The sequence below is a fragment of the Dreissena polymorpha genome, chromosome 6, assembly GCF_020536995.1.
Source record: "Dreissena polymorpha isolate Duluth1 chromosome 6, UMN_Dpol_1.0, whole genome shotgun sequence".
Lineage (NCBI taxonomy): Eukaryota > Metazoa > Mollusca > Bivalvia > Myida > Dreissenidae > Dreissena > Dreissena polymorpha.
Genome location: NC_068360.1, coordinates 1,303,112 through 1,317,266, shown reverse-complemented (window position 1 = coordinate 1,317,266; position 14,155 = coordinate 1,303,112). Strand labels below are relative to the sequence as shown.

Below are 14,155 nucleotides of genomic sequence, written 5' to 3'. Positions count from 1 at the left end.
TACCGTTATTGTTGGGACATATAGCGACAGTACAGGTGAAGCCGGGATTCATCAACACCTCTTCTGCAGACGACCTGTGTCTAACAAGACTGGAATTGTGTATAAACAACAAGTGCACATGTTTTCTACTTTCGATTTAAAAATCACTGCTTCTAAGTTTGATAAGTACTTCCAATATTTTTTACATTAAAACTTAAAGTTACAGTAAAATATATTTTCTTGCTGTATTATTATGACAAATTGTACATATTAACACCAACTGTTATTAAAATAAAACAATAAAACACTATAGCTGTACGCCGAATCGCAAATTCAATACAGGTGTGGCGTAAAATATGCAAGACCCGTAAAATATGCAAGTGCGCATGTGCAAAGGGATCACAAGCCCCATTTTGTTATCTCTAAAGTTTACGTAAACAGCTCTGAGTAATGATATCCGTGAATCATTACCGCTCCCTTAAACACTGACACGATATTAGAATGTACTCTTGTTTGCACCCCAACCGCCATAGTCCCTTCTCACTAGTCTATGTTGGTTAACAAAGAAATTCAATGGATTCATCTAATTTTTAATTACTGTCGTTCGCATGGTTCCACTTTCAACCCTGACCTTTTGAGTAATATCCTGGACATGTTGTCACCCCATAATTTTTTATTTACCAGGTATAATCGAGCTTTGATGTTATATAACTCTTTAAATCAATTTTCAAGCTCAAATCTCAATAACTTCTAGCTTAACTACGCATAAATTCATTACAATTTGTTATCATAAAAAAATAAACGTAAAGGGGCCTTTTCACGTTTTGGTATATTGACAATTTTTTTTTCCAGATTCGCACATTTTCGTTTTAGTTATGATATTTTTGAGGATATGTAGTAATACGGAACATTTACCATGCTCTAAAATATCCATTTTATTCATCTTTGGACGATTTAAAAACCTGAAAATTATAAAGCGTTGCAACGCGAAACGATTGCATAATTTGGAGAGTTCTGTTGTTGTCGTTATATTTTGTGACACTACAAAGATTGCTTATATAAAGTATAAAATACATCATTCATTGTATGAGCACGGATTGCCGAGAGGTATAAGCATTAGAATTTTACTCCAGGGGCCAGTGGTTCGAGCCCAGTTAAGGGTTACTTTTTTCTTTAATCTTATTTTTGTTTTTACAGGAGCTTTTTAGATCCAATGTTTACATTTATCAATATAAAGTATTTAACGACAAACTTCAATTCATGACAAAATCTGTGAAAAGGTCCCTTTAAGTGTTTGATCATCTTATATAGTGGAAAGAAAAACAGACATATAACCATAATTCTGCCAAAAAGTGTGGCAGCTTAAATTCCTTTCTTGATGATCATCCGCGAGTTAAAGCAAGATTCACTCATAAATGAAAGGGGCTTTATTAAACAAGCTTCAAGCTAATATAATCTAGAGTGGAACAGTGATCGAGTCCATAATCATGCAAATATCGTTTCCGTCCTTTAATTACGATCACCTTAGGTCATTCCACTGTGAAGTTTGAGCAGTAGTTGAAAACATAAGCTTAAGGATTTAAGTCCATATTCTTATATGCAGGCACATGGCAAGACAAGCGCGATGCTTGTTGCCTACAACTTCGTGGGGGCATAATAATTATAGGAGAAAAACCACTTCTAAATTCTCACTGCGGTCTATCAAGACAAATATTTACAGACCAAAAACGACAGCTATTGATTGAATATATTCATATCGATCTTAAATCATGTAAAATACTGTCTTTTGATTACAATTTCTCAACTTTCGATTCTTAAGTAACATCAACTTTCAATATCTTTACAACTTCTACGTTGCCAACTTTTCAGTTAATGGTTTAACACTATTATATATATTGTGAAACCACTTCATATTCACGCACTACATGTAACATTACTATTCATTTGAGTAAAATATATGTGCATATAATAGTTAAGGGTAATTCAAGTTAAGTAAAGACAAGGGACAAAATTGTCACAAAACCAGGTTTTCAATGTGAAAAAAGTCAGATAAAGGGAGACAACTAAAACTGAACTGATTTAATCAGTTCAGTTGTCTCCCTTTATCTGATAATTGTTTATAATTAACCTCGTCTGTATCAAAATAAATATATTTTTAGTCGTGGTGACCTTGACCTTGGAATTATTGACGTAATTCTTTCGTGCCACACACCGTCCCATAAATGTGCCAAATGATTTTAAAGTCTCACCATGAATGACATATCTGGCCCGAACAAGCTCATTTATGGCCATTTTTGACCTTTGAACTCAATGTGTGACCTTGACCTTATAGATATTGACGTAATTCTTTTGCGCGACACACTGTCTGGTGATGGTGAACAAATGTGCCAAATGATTTTAAAATCTGACAATGAACGACAAAGTTATGGCCCGGACAAGCTCATTTATAGCCATTTTTGACCTTTGAACTCAAATTGTGACCTTGACCTTGGAGATATCGACATAATTCTTTCGCGCCACACACCATCTAATGATGGTGTACAAATGTGCCAAATGATTTTTAAATCTCACAACGAACGACAAAGTTATGGCCCCGACAAGCTTGTTCCGCCCGCCCCCCAGCCCACATTCGACAATCTTATAACCAGTTTTTTCCTTCGAAAAACCTGGTTAAAAATGGGACAAATGTTTATTTTAATGAATTTATTGATTTGCACAGATTTTTCCATAGACAAAGAACAACATTAGTGTTGAAAATCTGCATATTAATAATGAAAAAGTAACCCCGAACATGAGCGCTATACACAGGGGTGTCAATTGTCCCAAATTTGAATCCGGAAAATAAAGCCGTAGGATAAAGGGAAGAGAGGGCACAACCCCCCGAGCCCTAGCTTATTGTTCTTTTTTATAGTCTTTCTAGTTGCAATTTCTGGTGAGTACAATGCAAAATATTATAAACCAAACCATCCGTAACACCGCAGGTGTATTTGTCATTCTAAACAAATGATATTAAGAACTTCGAAATTAAATTAAAATCGACAAACCAGCGTATCTGAAAACGACTGTTCGAAAACATGTCGCAAAACATCATTTGCAAATGAAATAAAATATGCATATCGTTTGACTGCAGAAAATGAAAACCAGTAACCAGTAACCTAGCAAATACGCAGTCAATATATGATTTGATTAACATATTGTTTTAAAATATGATATTGCAGTGATTTACTTAGCCAGTTACTGCTCATGTCAGTGCCAGCGCTTACCGAAATCAATAAATAAAATCGGTACCAAGCGCAAATGTTCGGAATGCCGATAATGCTATAACAATATTTGTTCTGAAATGATCCCGCACTAAAAGAATTTTGTCCCTACCCCCACCCGCCTTAAACAAACTCATCGGATTTACATTCACCTCAAAATCAACCCTGGACGGCTCAAATCCGGATTTCCAGAATAATCCGGAAAATTGACACCCCTGTATACAGTAAAATAAAGTTTACATTTCCATCTCAAAATATTTGTCAATTCTTGATAGAATAAAAATTATGACACTATTATTTTTATAGATAGATGTTGTTATTCATACCTCATGGTTTGCATTTACAACACATAAAATATATATAAATCAAAATTATTTAATACACATTCAACACTGTTTAATTGAACAGTCCTGCATTTTGGAAGATTGAAAACTTCTTAATGGCATTTACAGTGAATATGAAAGGAACTTGGTATGTACACTCAGCCAAAATGAATGTAATTATCCAAGTTTGTACAACAATGAACAATTAAAGGGATCTTTTCACGCTTTGGTAAATTGACAAAATTGAAAAAAGTTGTTTCAGATTCGCAAATTTTCGTTTTAGTTATGATATTTGTGAGGAAACAGTAATACTGAACATTTACCGTGGTCTAATATAGCCATTATATGCATCTTTTGACGATTTTAAAACCTAAAAATTATAAAGCGTTGCAACGCGAAACGATTAAATAATTTGGAGAGTTCTGTTTTTGTCGTTAGATTTTGTGAAACTACGAAGGTTGCTTATATAAGGTATAAAATACAGCAACTAGTGTGATCGGCGGAATAGCTCAGTAGGCTAAAGCGTTTTTACTTCAGGACTCTGGCAGGACTCCAGGGGTCACTGGTTCGAAACCTAGTCCGGACAATGTTCTTTTCCTTTTTTTAATTTTATTCTTGTTTTTTTTTCTGGAGCTTTTACGATACAATGTTTACATTTATCGATATAAAGCATTTAATGAATAAGTTAAAAAATGCCAAAATCTGTGAAAAGGCCCCTTTAAGTTATAGATACATATTTACAATGATTATGATAAAAATATACATACAACAAAATCACACATAATTAATATATATATATTTTAAACACTAAATAGATGGTTTATTCACAAATTATTCACAAACAGTACTAATTCTTTCTTCAGACAACTTAATATAGATAGCACTAGACATGGTTGCATTGAGCCTCTATGTCTGTATGTTCAAGAGATGTTACCAATGAAACAAAATATTACATATCCTATACACATACATACAGAGAAACAAACATGATGTAATGAATCTGAAGTCAACACATGTTTTCAATTATCAAGTTATACAAACTGTCACCAATACAGATTGATGAATTAAGTGTTCAAGAAAATCAAAATAATTTATGAACTTTTTCTCTCTCTTTTTCAATATTTGATTCTTACAATAAGTAATATATTGTTCACAAAAACAAATACTTGAAAGCCGACATTAAAAAAAATATGCAAAATTCAGCCCCCAAATGTGATCCACAATACAACTAAAGAATAACTCCGCATTGCAATAACAGTTTTAATACAACATATTTTTTATGGTCATTGTCACATTGTCTGCTTAAAAACCACACAAGATTTTCATGCAAAACATACATTCATAACAAATATTGCATACACTCTTCTATCACTTACAAGGACAATTTCTACTTAATATGTATGTACACACATATAGCTTACACAACCAACACCATTAAGCTTTGTTTGCGCTTTTTGTACACAAATTGAGAATATATATATATATATATCAATTATCAACATACATTTTGCCAGTACTGACTTAAATGGGCAAAGTCATATGCAAGGTACATGAATGATTTCTGCCATTGTTAATTCAAGACATATGTCTGAATTGTAGAATTCAAGTCCATGTATATGCCAAACAAACATGGCTTGTTTCTTTACAAAATATAACATCTAAGCCTATGACAAAAACAACAATAACCTCCAAAACTGAATGTGAATGGCGAAAGTCAATATCACAAAAGGTTTAATACAAACACACGATCAATGTTCCTCATAAAACTGACTGAATAAGAAATAATGACATGATATCTGCCTTTTTTTGTTATGGTACAAGTCAACACTGTAAGAGTTACAACACAATTCAGCTCCCCACATAAGCCTAATCTGAATCACTATCATCTGCAGCACTGTATGTCGGGCTAGTAGGGGAATACTTCGGAGTTGTCGGGGTGTAGGCAGGGGACGAAGGACTGTATTGTGGACTTGATGGGCTGTATGACGGACTAGCAGGCGAATATTGCGGACTTGATGGAGAATAGCTTGGACTGGCAGGCGAGTACTGTGGGCTTGAGGGAGAATATGTTGGGGATGTCGGACTGTACTGTGGGGAGCTGGGCGAGTACTTGTGTGAGCCTCGGTCACTGGCCATGCCTGGGCTATATGCAGGGGAGGAGGGTGAATATGCCGGGGATGAGGGCGAATATTGAGGGGAGCTTGGCGAGTAGCTGAAGTTTCCAGGGGAGTAGCTCGGGGATGTGGGTGAATATTTGGGGCTGGAGGGTGAATATGAGGGGCTTGTTGGCGAGTAGGAGGGGGATTGTGGGCTGTATTTCGGTGAGGAGGGGGAGTATGAGGGTGAAGAGGGGCTGTAGTTCGGACTGGAGGGGGAGTAAGCAGGTGACGAAGGGGAGTAGCTAGGGCTGGAGGGGCTGTAGCTGGGCGAGCTGGGGCTGTAATTGGGGCTAGTAGGGGAGTAACTGGGCGACGTTGGGGAATAGCTCGGGGAGGTCGGGGAGTAAGAGGGGCTGGTGGGGCTGTAGCTAGGGGACGTGGGGGAGTAGCTAGGGGATGTGGGGGAGTAGGAGGGTGAGGTTGGACTGTAACTCGGTGATGTGGGAGAATAACTGGGGCTGGTTGGGGAATAGCTGGGGCTTGTCGGACTGTAGCTCGGTGAAGTAGGGCTGTAACTGGGCGACGTTGGAGAGTAGCTAGGACTTGTCGGACTGTAGCTTGGGCTGGTTGGGGAATATGACGGACTGGTCGGGCTGTATGATGGACTCGTAGGACTGTATGATGGACTTGTAGGTGAATACGATGGTGATGTCGGACTGTAGTTAGGCGACGTCGGTGAATACCCAGGGCTTGTTGGACTGTAACTGGGGCTGGTGGGAGAGTATCCAGGACTCTGTGGAGTGCCTCCAGACATTGCAGGCGAGCTGGGAATATACGAAGGCGAGGTGGGGCTGTAGCTGGGCGACATTGGACCTCTCGGGCTCGGAATATACGGGCTGGAGGGCGAGCTGGGTGAGCCAGGCTGTGGTGACCAGGCAGGACTGTAGCCAGGACTGTAGCCACTCTCGCTTTGAGACGGGGAAAATCCAGCTGCCCCTGGGGTCATACCGCTTCCCACCCCTGGGGACCAGGCACTTGCGTACCCGGGAGTAGCGCCCTGGTTCCAGGGAGTCATCTGCGGGGACATTCCCTGAGCAGGGCTGCCGGCCACACCCATTATCATGCCTAGACCTGGAAATAGGAAAATAGAAATTTAATTATTGTATGCCAATAGATTTCACAGCAACTTTTTATCATGCATGTTGATACAAAATGATGACCAATATGCAAGAGGAGTTCAACAAATTTATTTTTACGAGTACATTATTCTGAGATAATGTTTTTTATCATATTAATTTGAATTAATTTTTGTGTGAAATAAAGTGAATTAATGCGACACTTACATTTTTTATAATACATCTTGAAATGGGAAATATCTATTAGTTACCTAATAAAGTGCATTTCAAAACAGCCAAACATTATAAAAACTAACTAACTCAATGAAAGCAATCGGACTTTGTCAAAACCAACCAATTATACCCCCCAATTTCAACGCCCCCCCCCGGCCATCCTTCACCACCCACTCACCTCCCATCATGCCAGGCCCCATGGTGTTGGGTATTTCCATGCCATATTTGCACTTCTCTGCGTCCAGGAGCAGGTCAAAGCAACCTGTGCCAATACGCGCCAGCTGTCCCAGCATGATCGCCTCAGACACGCCCTTCATTGGGTCGGACTCAGCATGGGCTGCAGCCTCCATCAGAATATCAACCTAGGAAATATTAAAAATAATAGTCATAGTCTTATGTAACAAATCATTTTTGTATCAACATACGAGATTTCACTCAAAGAAGAAATGCAACATAGACGACTTATTTCTGGAGTTTTTATATCATTTTGTTAATATCATTAGATTGTTAATATTGGAGATATTTTGTCTCAGTTAAGAACAAGAGCTGTGTTTGTGAAACACAATGCCCCCTACTGCGCTTTGAAGCAATATATTTGACATTTGACCTTGAAGGATGACCTTGACCTTTCACCACTCAAAATGTGCAGCTCTATGAGATACACGTGCATGCCAAATATCAAGTTGCTATCTTCAATATTGCAAAAGTTATGACCAAGGTAAAAGTTTCGGGACAGAATGACAGACAGGCCAAAAACAATATAACCCCGATCATTTGATCCGGGGGCATAAAAACTTATGTTGAGATAGTTTTGATACATAAGTTAATTTGCATAAATATTATTTCCTAAAAATAAGGGCTCTCAAAATTCATTTTAAGCTCAATATCAAAGAACAATTTATCTAACAAAATAGTTCCGTTTTCAGTACCTTGTACAATTGCCGAGTTTTTTCTGGAACCTTTCAAACCTGAAGAAACCTAACTATCAACTATTTAGCAGGAGGCAAAAGAACCATATCAAGTACTTCGAAAGAAAAAAAATAGTGATCTGAAAATTCAATTTTCAATTCCAGTTATCAGTAACTTTTATATACAAGAAACCGTCGGAGACGGGTGATGCTCCCAAAAGTTTTTTTGTCACAATATTGCACTATATAATTATTCAGAAAAAAGGAAACCTCTTGAGGGCACAGTAGTTGGGGGGACAGGAATTGTTTTATAGAAAATTTCAAAGGGCCATAACTCTGTGAAAAATCATCAAACAGAACCCGCTGATAATATGCACATCTCCTCTTGGTAGTGAAGCTTCCCATAAAGTTTCATTGAATTTTGTTCATTAGTTGCTGAGAAATAGCCCGGACGGACGGACAGACGAAGCGGCGACTATATGGTCCCCCCAAAATAAATTTGGGGGGAGCATAGAAAACCTGTTATAGCTGGAAGTAAAAGACCCCTTAGTATCAAGTACTTACAGTCTCTTCAAAGGAACATCGAGCTAGTGCGCCGGTCTCCTGCCTGTTGATACCATGACGTGTGATGGCCATTAAATGACCTTTTGCAGTCATAACGTCACACAGCAAAGCCAGGTGGCGGTAGTTCACATAGGAGCCGTCAAACGAGATCACATGGTTCATTTCCTTCTCTATCGATTTTCGGACAGCTTCAATACCTAGTGTCTGAAAACAGCATGGACATGTAAACAAGTAAACTTGAAATTACTAAACTACTAAATTTAATTAGAAAATTCCTGATTTTTTTAATCCTCCTGAAATTATTTAAATCCTTCTGAAATAACAACTCTTCTGATATTACAAAAATTCAGTTCAAATGTGCCATGATAAACAATGAAATATTCCAGCTATTTGCAACTAACATGTTTTTGTAAAAACTCATAAAATCTAAGAAGAAATTTAAAGAAGATTTTATTTAAATAATGAAATAGAAACAAGTTCCATTGAAGCCTAGATATTATCCTACTTTTCATGTACAGTACAGAAAATCCAAGTTCCAAAAGGGATTACTGAATAGGGATAGTAATGAATATTCAGTTATCATGATATACTTCTATCATATAGGCATCAAGATAGAAAGAAAGGATCTTAATAACTGATTGAACGAAAAAATTCCTATTATAATGCAAACCACGATTAACATATTGTATACAGTTACGGATGTTAACCATTACACCAAGCAAGCCTGATTGGTATTTTATTTGTTAAGCCCCAAAATTTGTTACAAGCTTGCTTAATTGAAGCTGCGAACCTGAGCAAGCCTTGTTCAACATTTACAAGTGCAGGGCTTTAGGGCTTGTGCTTAATTCAATATCTGTTTAGAGTCTTCACAAAATCTTCCTAAAAACGTTGGAAACATTTCCTCTTACCGCAAACACCTCGACGATATCATTTGTTGTGGTGCGTACAGGGTCCACGTCTCTTTCACTGAGCACCCTGACCAGCGAGGTGCCGTCAGTCTCCAGGATCCACTCTGCAACGGCCTTGAACTCACCCTCATCTGTGATGAAGATCCGCTTTTTGTCATCTGTGTTTGGCAGGTGCATGTACACCTGTGTGGCATGAGACAGTAGGTATGGTAATGTACACATGAGTGACATCGTGAGAAAGCAGGTAAGGTAAACCAGCTGTTGATTTAATGTTCAGAAGAAGGGGTCATATCATATACAGAATGAACATATTGATGGAAGTTCTAACTTTGCTATTAAATTAAAGACCTGTGTAATCGGACACTTATACTTAATGGGGCTACTAAAAAAGAACAAGACAGGAAGCTAGACAAGTCTGAAGACACTTGACTTGCTCAAGAATTTCTTAAGAGTTACACTTGTTGTTGAGGTTTAAAAGAAAACACATTCTATTTGCATTTTAAATATTTTCAAACTGGCAAAAAGGAGCAGGGCACAGAACCCTCCCGTTTCCCTTTAGATCTTTCTAGTTTAAGGCAGAAAGTTGACCCACCTTATGGATGGCCTCGTTGCCCTGCAGTGACATGTCTGACAGCAGGTTGGCCTCAATGCATCTCAGGAATATGTCGTCCTCCATTTTGTCTGCCATTGCCTCCTCCTAGACACAACAAAAACATCTCCTGAAAAATCTGCAGGGCTGTGATTTTAGATGAGGAAAATGCGCTACTCCCCTTACAGTGTTAAACTCTTGTCAATACATCTAGCAAAGTAAATAACTACATGTATTTGTATAATTAGTTTGACATTGAAAAGGATGAAATGATGCCCCTGAATCTGTGAGCATGAAGCCTACATCTGCAATTTTCTTTAGTGGAAAAATGAGTTGCGTAAAGAAGTTTCCAAGTACCAGTTTGTCAGCTATGTTCAGGAATGGGTAGATCACTGAGGTTGAAGAGTGATGGGCATCTTTACTTCAATTTAATCTCTTTAAAAAACTGAAGTAGTTAGCTCCACACACTGTTTGCAGATAGACTCAATGACCGACTGATAGTAACAAATAAACCCCATTCCATGCCTGGAAAGTAAGGAGGGAGGTATGATCGAAGTGCTTAATACAAAGAACTGATTGAATGTACCTCTTGCATCTTGCTGTCCTCAGAATTCATGATTCTCAGTCGTAATACAAGCTTCTCTGCATTGTCATCATTGAAAATGCAGTTCAGGTCATCACCGAAACCTACAAAATAGCAGTAGAGGATTGACATCATTACTATATGATGGTAAATATCTACTTGTACGAAAAGTGCTTTGAGAGTAGTAAATTATTATGCTTATTAAGTCCAAATTAATAATTATCATGTTATATAACAAGAGCACTGCATAACGGGTACCATGCTCGGCTACGGGTGCAGTTTTGAATAAATGAAAGCTTGTCAGAATTTTTTTTTTTTTTTTAAGGTCACAGTGACATTGACCTTTGACCTAATGACCCCAAAATGGGTGTGGCGTGTAGAACTCATCTAGATACATCTACATATGAAGTTTCAAAGTTGTAGGTGGACGCACTTTGATTTTAGAGCCAATGTAAAGGTTTTAGCACAACGCGGACGTCAGACGTCAAGCTGGCTATGACAATACCTTGGGTTTTCTCCGAAAACGCCGAGCTAAATATCAAAATTTTAAAGGGTAAGTTTTTTTTAGATTTTTTTCTAGTAGGATGATACAAAACACACATGCAAATCTTCATATCAGAAGGAATAATGGACGCAAGTTTAAAAGTTGTATGTTGAAAAGTGTATTTATTGGACAAATCACAAAGCTGTCCATGGTGAATCTAGTCTTACCCCTACTCGTATCAACTTTCTTTTTTTTGGGGGGGGGGGGGGGTGTTAACTATACCACAAGAATCACTCACCAGCAGTGATTTTCTCCGATATGGACTCCATGGTCAGCTTCTTATCTGTCATCCTCTTCCTGTCCAGCTCTATACGAAGCAACCAGGCGGAGATCTTGGTCACATCAAAATCTGGCATTTCATAGTACACGTTCACCCACTCCTGGTCCTCAGCAATCACTGTGTTGGTGGGGTCTGGGTCGTAGTAGATGGCGGTGTTAGCCGTAACCTTGCGAAGGGTCGTGTGCTCTAGACGGCACAGCACGTCCTGGGAAAAGTGGAAGGGAAATGTGAAAACAAATTAACACTAAATTCTCAGCAAATAAACACTACATCGTTGTTTTGATTAGTGATCTAATAATCAAATTGATTTACCAAACAACTACACACCACTAACCTTGGCCTTTTCAGCGTCCCTGGATGCCTGACCAGTGAGGAACACTGTCAGTGAGGGGGTCTTGGGCTTCTTGGAGATGTTAATGATCTCCTTAAGCCTGGGCACACCCAGGGTGACGTTCTTGGCAGACACACCGGCGTAGTGGAACGTGTTCAAGGTCATCTGGGTGGCGGGCTCTCCCAGGGACTGGGCGGCAAGGGCTCCCACCATCTCACCAGGGTGGACCTGCAAATAAGTCACTGGATAAAGGGGCAATGTGTGTAAAGGGTGCACATGGATAAATGGAACTGCAAATAGGTCACTGGATTTAGGAGCAATGTGTGTATAGGGTGCACATTACATGTTCAGAGTAATTGAAGGTGAGCGTATGTAGTTAAAAAAGTGAAATGCCCCAATCTAAAGAAGATGTATCTAAATAAAGGTAAGCAGATATACAGGAAATTAATTCCAACTCTTAACTTGCTGTTTTCAGACCATGAAAGTTAGACCCTGATTAGCTAGCAAATATGGCCAGAGAAACATCAGGACGTCTTGGGCATAGCATTATTTCAGATGTAAACAAGGGACAAAATTGTCACAAAACCAGGTTTTCATTGTGAACAAAAAATCTGATAAAGGGAGAAAACTCAAACTGAACTTTTGAAATGAACAAACAAAATTAACCCCCTTTGTAAGTTTGTTTTTAAAAAAAATCTATTTTTAGTCGTGGTGACCTTGACATTGGAGATATTGAAGTGATTCTTTCGTGCCACACACTGTCCCATGATGGTGAACAAATGTGCCAAATGATTTTAAAATCTCACAATGAATGACATAGTTATGGCCAGGACAAGCTCATTTATGGCCATTTTTGACCTTTGAACTCAAAGTGTGACCTTGACCTTGGAGATATCGACGTAATTATTTTGCGCGACACACCGTCCAATGATGGTGAACAAATGTGCCAAATGATTTTAAAATCTGACAATGAACGACATAGTTATGGCCCGGACAAGCTTGTTCCGCCAGCCAGCCAGCCAGCCAGCCAGCCAGCCAGCCAGCCAGCCCGCCCGCATTCGCCAATCTAATAACCAGTTTTTTCCTTCGGAAAACCTGGTTAAATATACCCTGTTTACAAAAGAAGCAATTTACTAAGTCTGTAATTATCTTTATCAATTCTAGAAGTAAAAGTTGCAATTAAAAAACAACTGTAACTACCCGCTAGTTAGTCTTTTTTAAGCAATCATTCTCAATAAATTGTTTCACTTGATCCAGATCTGAGATAAGATAAGCAGTTAATTTATATGGCAGTGTTCTGCCGTGGATGCGCCCTTGCGTCATTGGCGCAAAATAAATGATTTGTCCCCACCCGTTTTCTGTATATGGGTCCGCGGGCGCACAGGAATTAGTAACAAAAACTAATCTATTCAATTTGTAAGTCGGTAAAGTAATCGAGTGAATGTGTAATCAGAACGAATTATTTCATTGGACACGACGTCATTTTGCAGCCAATGGTAAATTTACTTTAATAACACTTTATTGCATTGGTAAGTTGAGATTACAACAACCAATCAAAATGGCGGAAAGTGACCGGCTGAAGAAAACAAAATCCATTTTAGTTTTTTTCCTCCGGCAAGTAAAATTAGAAAATATGACGATAACACTAATAACACCCCTACAGAGTCTTCCCAAGTCCCAACATCGTTTAGCAATGACAAAAAAGTCTGCCCCTAAATATACGTTTCAAGCAAATTGGCTTCAAAAAATTGTCTTGGTCATTGTTTGACAACAACAAAATGACATGCACTTTGTGCATAAAGCACAAAAAAAAAACGCCTTAAATATCAGTAATTCTAATTATCGAACAATTATTGACACGCAATGCTGGGTTCAATGACCATAAATCTGTTCAAAGTTTTGTAAATATGTTGACTATTGTTTGACAGTTTTAAAAAGTTTTTAAAATGTTCAAGGTTGAATTAGAATGTAACTTCCTGTAGACTGGCTGCAAGAAGAAAACAAGCAAATTTAAGAGTGCAAGTAAAAGGTAATTAGTTTCTAAAAATTAAATTCTGCTACAAATATATTTCTGTGTCTCCAGATTTTTCCTTTTTGTCCCCACTTTTTTAACCCTAAAGGGCCCCTGTCCCCAACAGTAAAGAGTCGTGGCAGAACACTGTATGGGACTGTGAATCAAACAAACATTCTGAGACAACAGCCAAGGAACTATGTCATACCTGGGCATGTTGGAACTTAGTCTCAATCTCTCCAATCAGCCAATCAAAAGCCTCGTTGGACAGCCTGAACTCCTCAATGACGCGCTTGGAGCAGAACGTAGACCGGATTAGCACCTTCATCAGGATGGTGGCGTTCTCATTGGCCTGGATAGAGAGGTGATCGTTTCCAGGCACCACAGTCAGTCTCTTGCACAGCTGCCTCACATCTGTGGATGTTAA

General features: G+C 38.5%; 2 protein-coding genes across 5 annotated transcripts in view; both read right to left on the bottom strand.

Moving 5' to 3' along the window:
* Positions 1 to 14,155, bottom strand: part of LOC127836144 (uncharacterized) — a 151,071-nt gene that overhangs the window by 53,878 nt on the left and 83,038 nt on the right. For 3 of the 4 annotated variants that reach the window (XM_052362572.1, XM_052362574.1, XM_052362573.1), the window contains exon 1: positions 4 to 354. The exons of the other annotated variant lie outside the window; for it this stretch is intronic. The gene's annotated coding sequence lies outside the window, so the exon portion shown is untranslated. Of the gene's footprint in view, positions 1 to 3; positions 355 to 14,155 lie in introns of those variants that run through there. 4 annotated transcript variants of the gene reach the window in all.
* The window catches only part of LOC127836141 (DNA-directed RNA polymerase II subunit RPB1-like), a 47,245-nt gene continuing 37,441 nt past the window's right edge, over positions 4,352 to 14,155 (bottom strand). The window contains exons 19-27 of the mRNA XM_052362568.1: positions 13,937 to 14,142; positions 11,721 to 11,945; positions 11,345 to 11,591; positions 10,566 to 10,666; positions 9,983 to 10,087; positions 9,391 to 9,573; positions 8,483 to 8,686; positions 7,189 to 7,372; positions 4,352 to 6,792 (exon numbers count right to left, since the gene is read on the bottom strand). Of these exons, the coding sequence (XP_052218528.1) occupies positions 5,429 to 6,792; positions 7,189 to 7,372; positions 8,483 to 8,686; positions 9,391 to 9,573; positions 9,983 to 10,087; positions 10,566 to 10,666; positions 11,345 to 11,591; positions 11,721 to 11,945; positions 13,937 to 14,142 (2,819 nt within the window). The 3' untranslated portion in view covers positions 4,352 to 5,428. The remainder of the gene's footprint in view (positions 6,793 to 7,188; positions 7,373 to 8,482; positions 8,687 to 9,390; positions 9,574 to 9,982; positions 10,088 to 10,565; positions 10,667 to 11,344; positions 11,592 to 11,720; positions 11,946 to 13,936; positions 14,143 to 14,155) is intronic.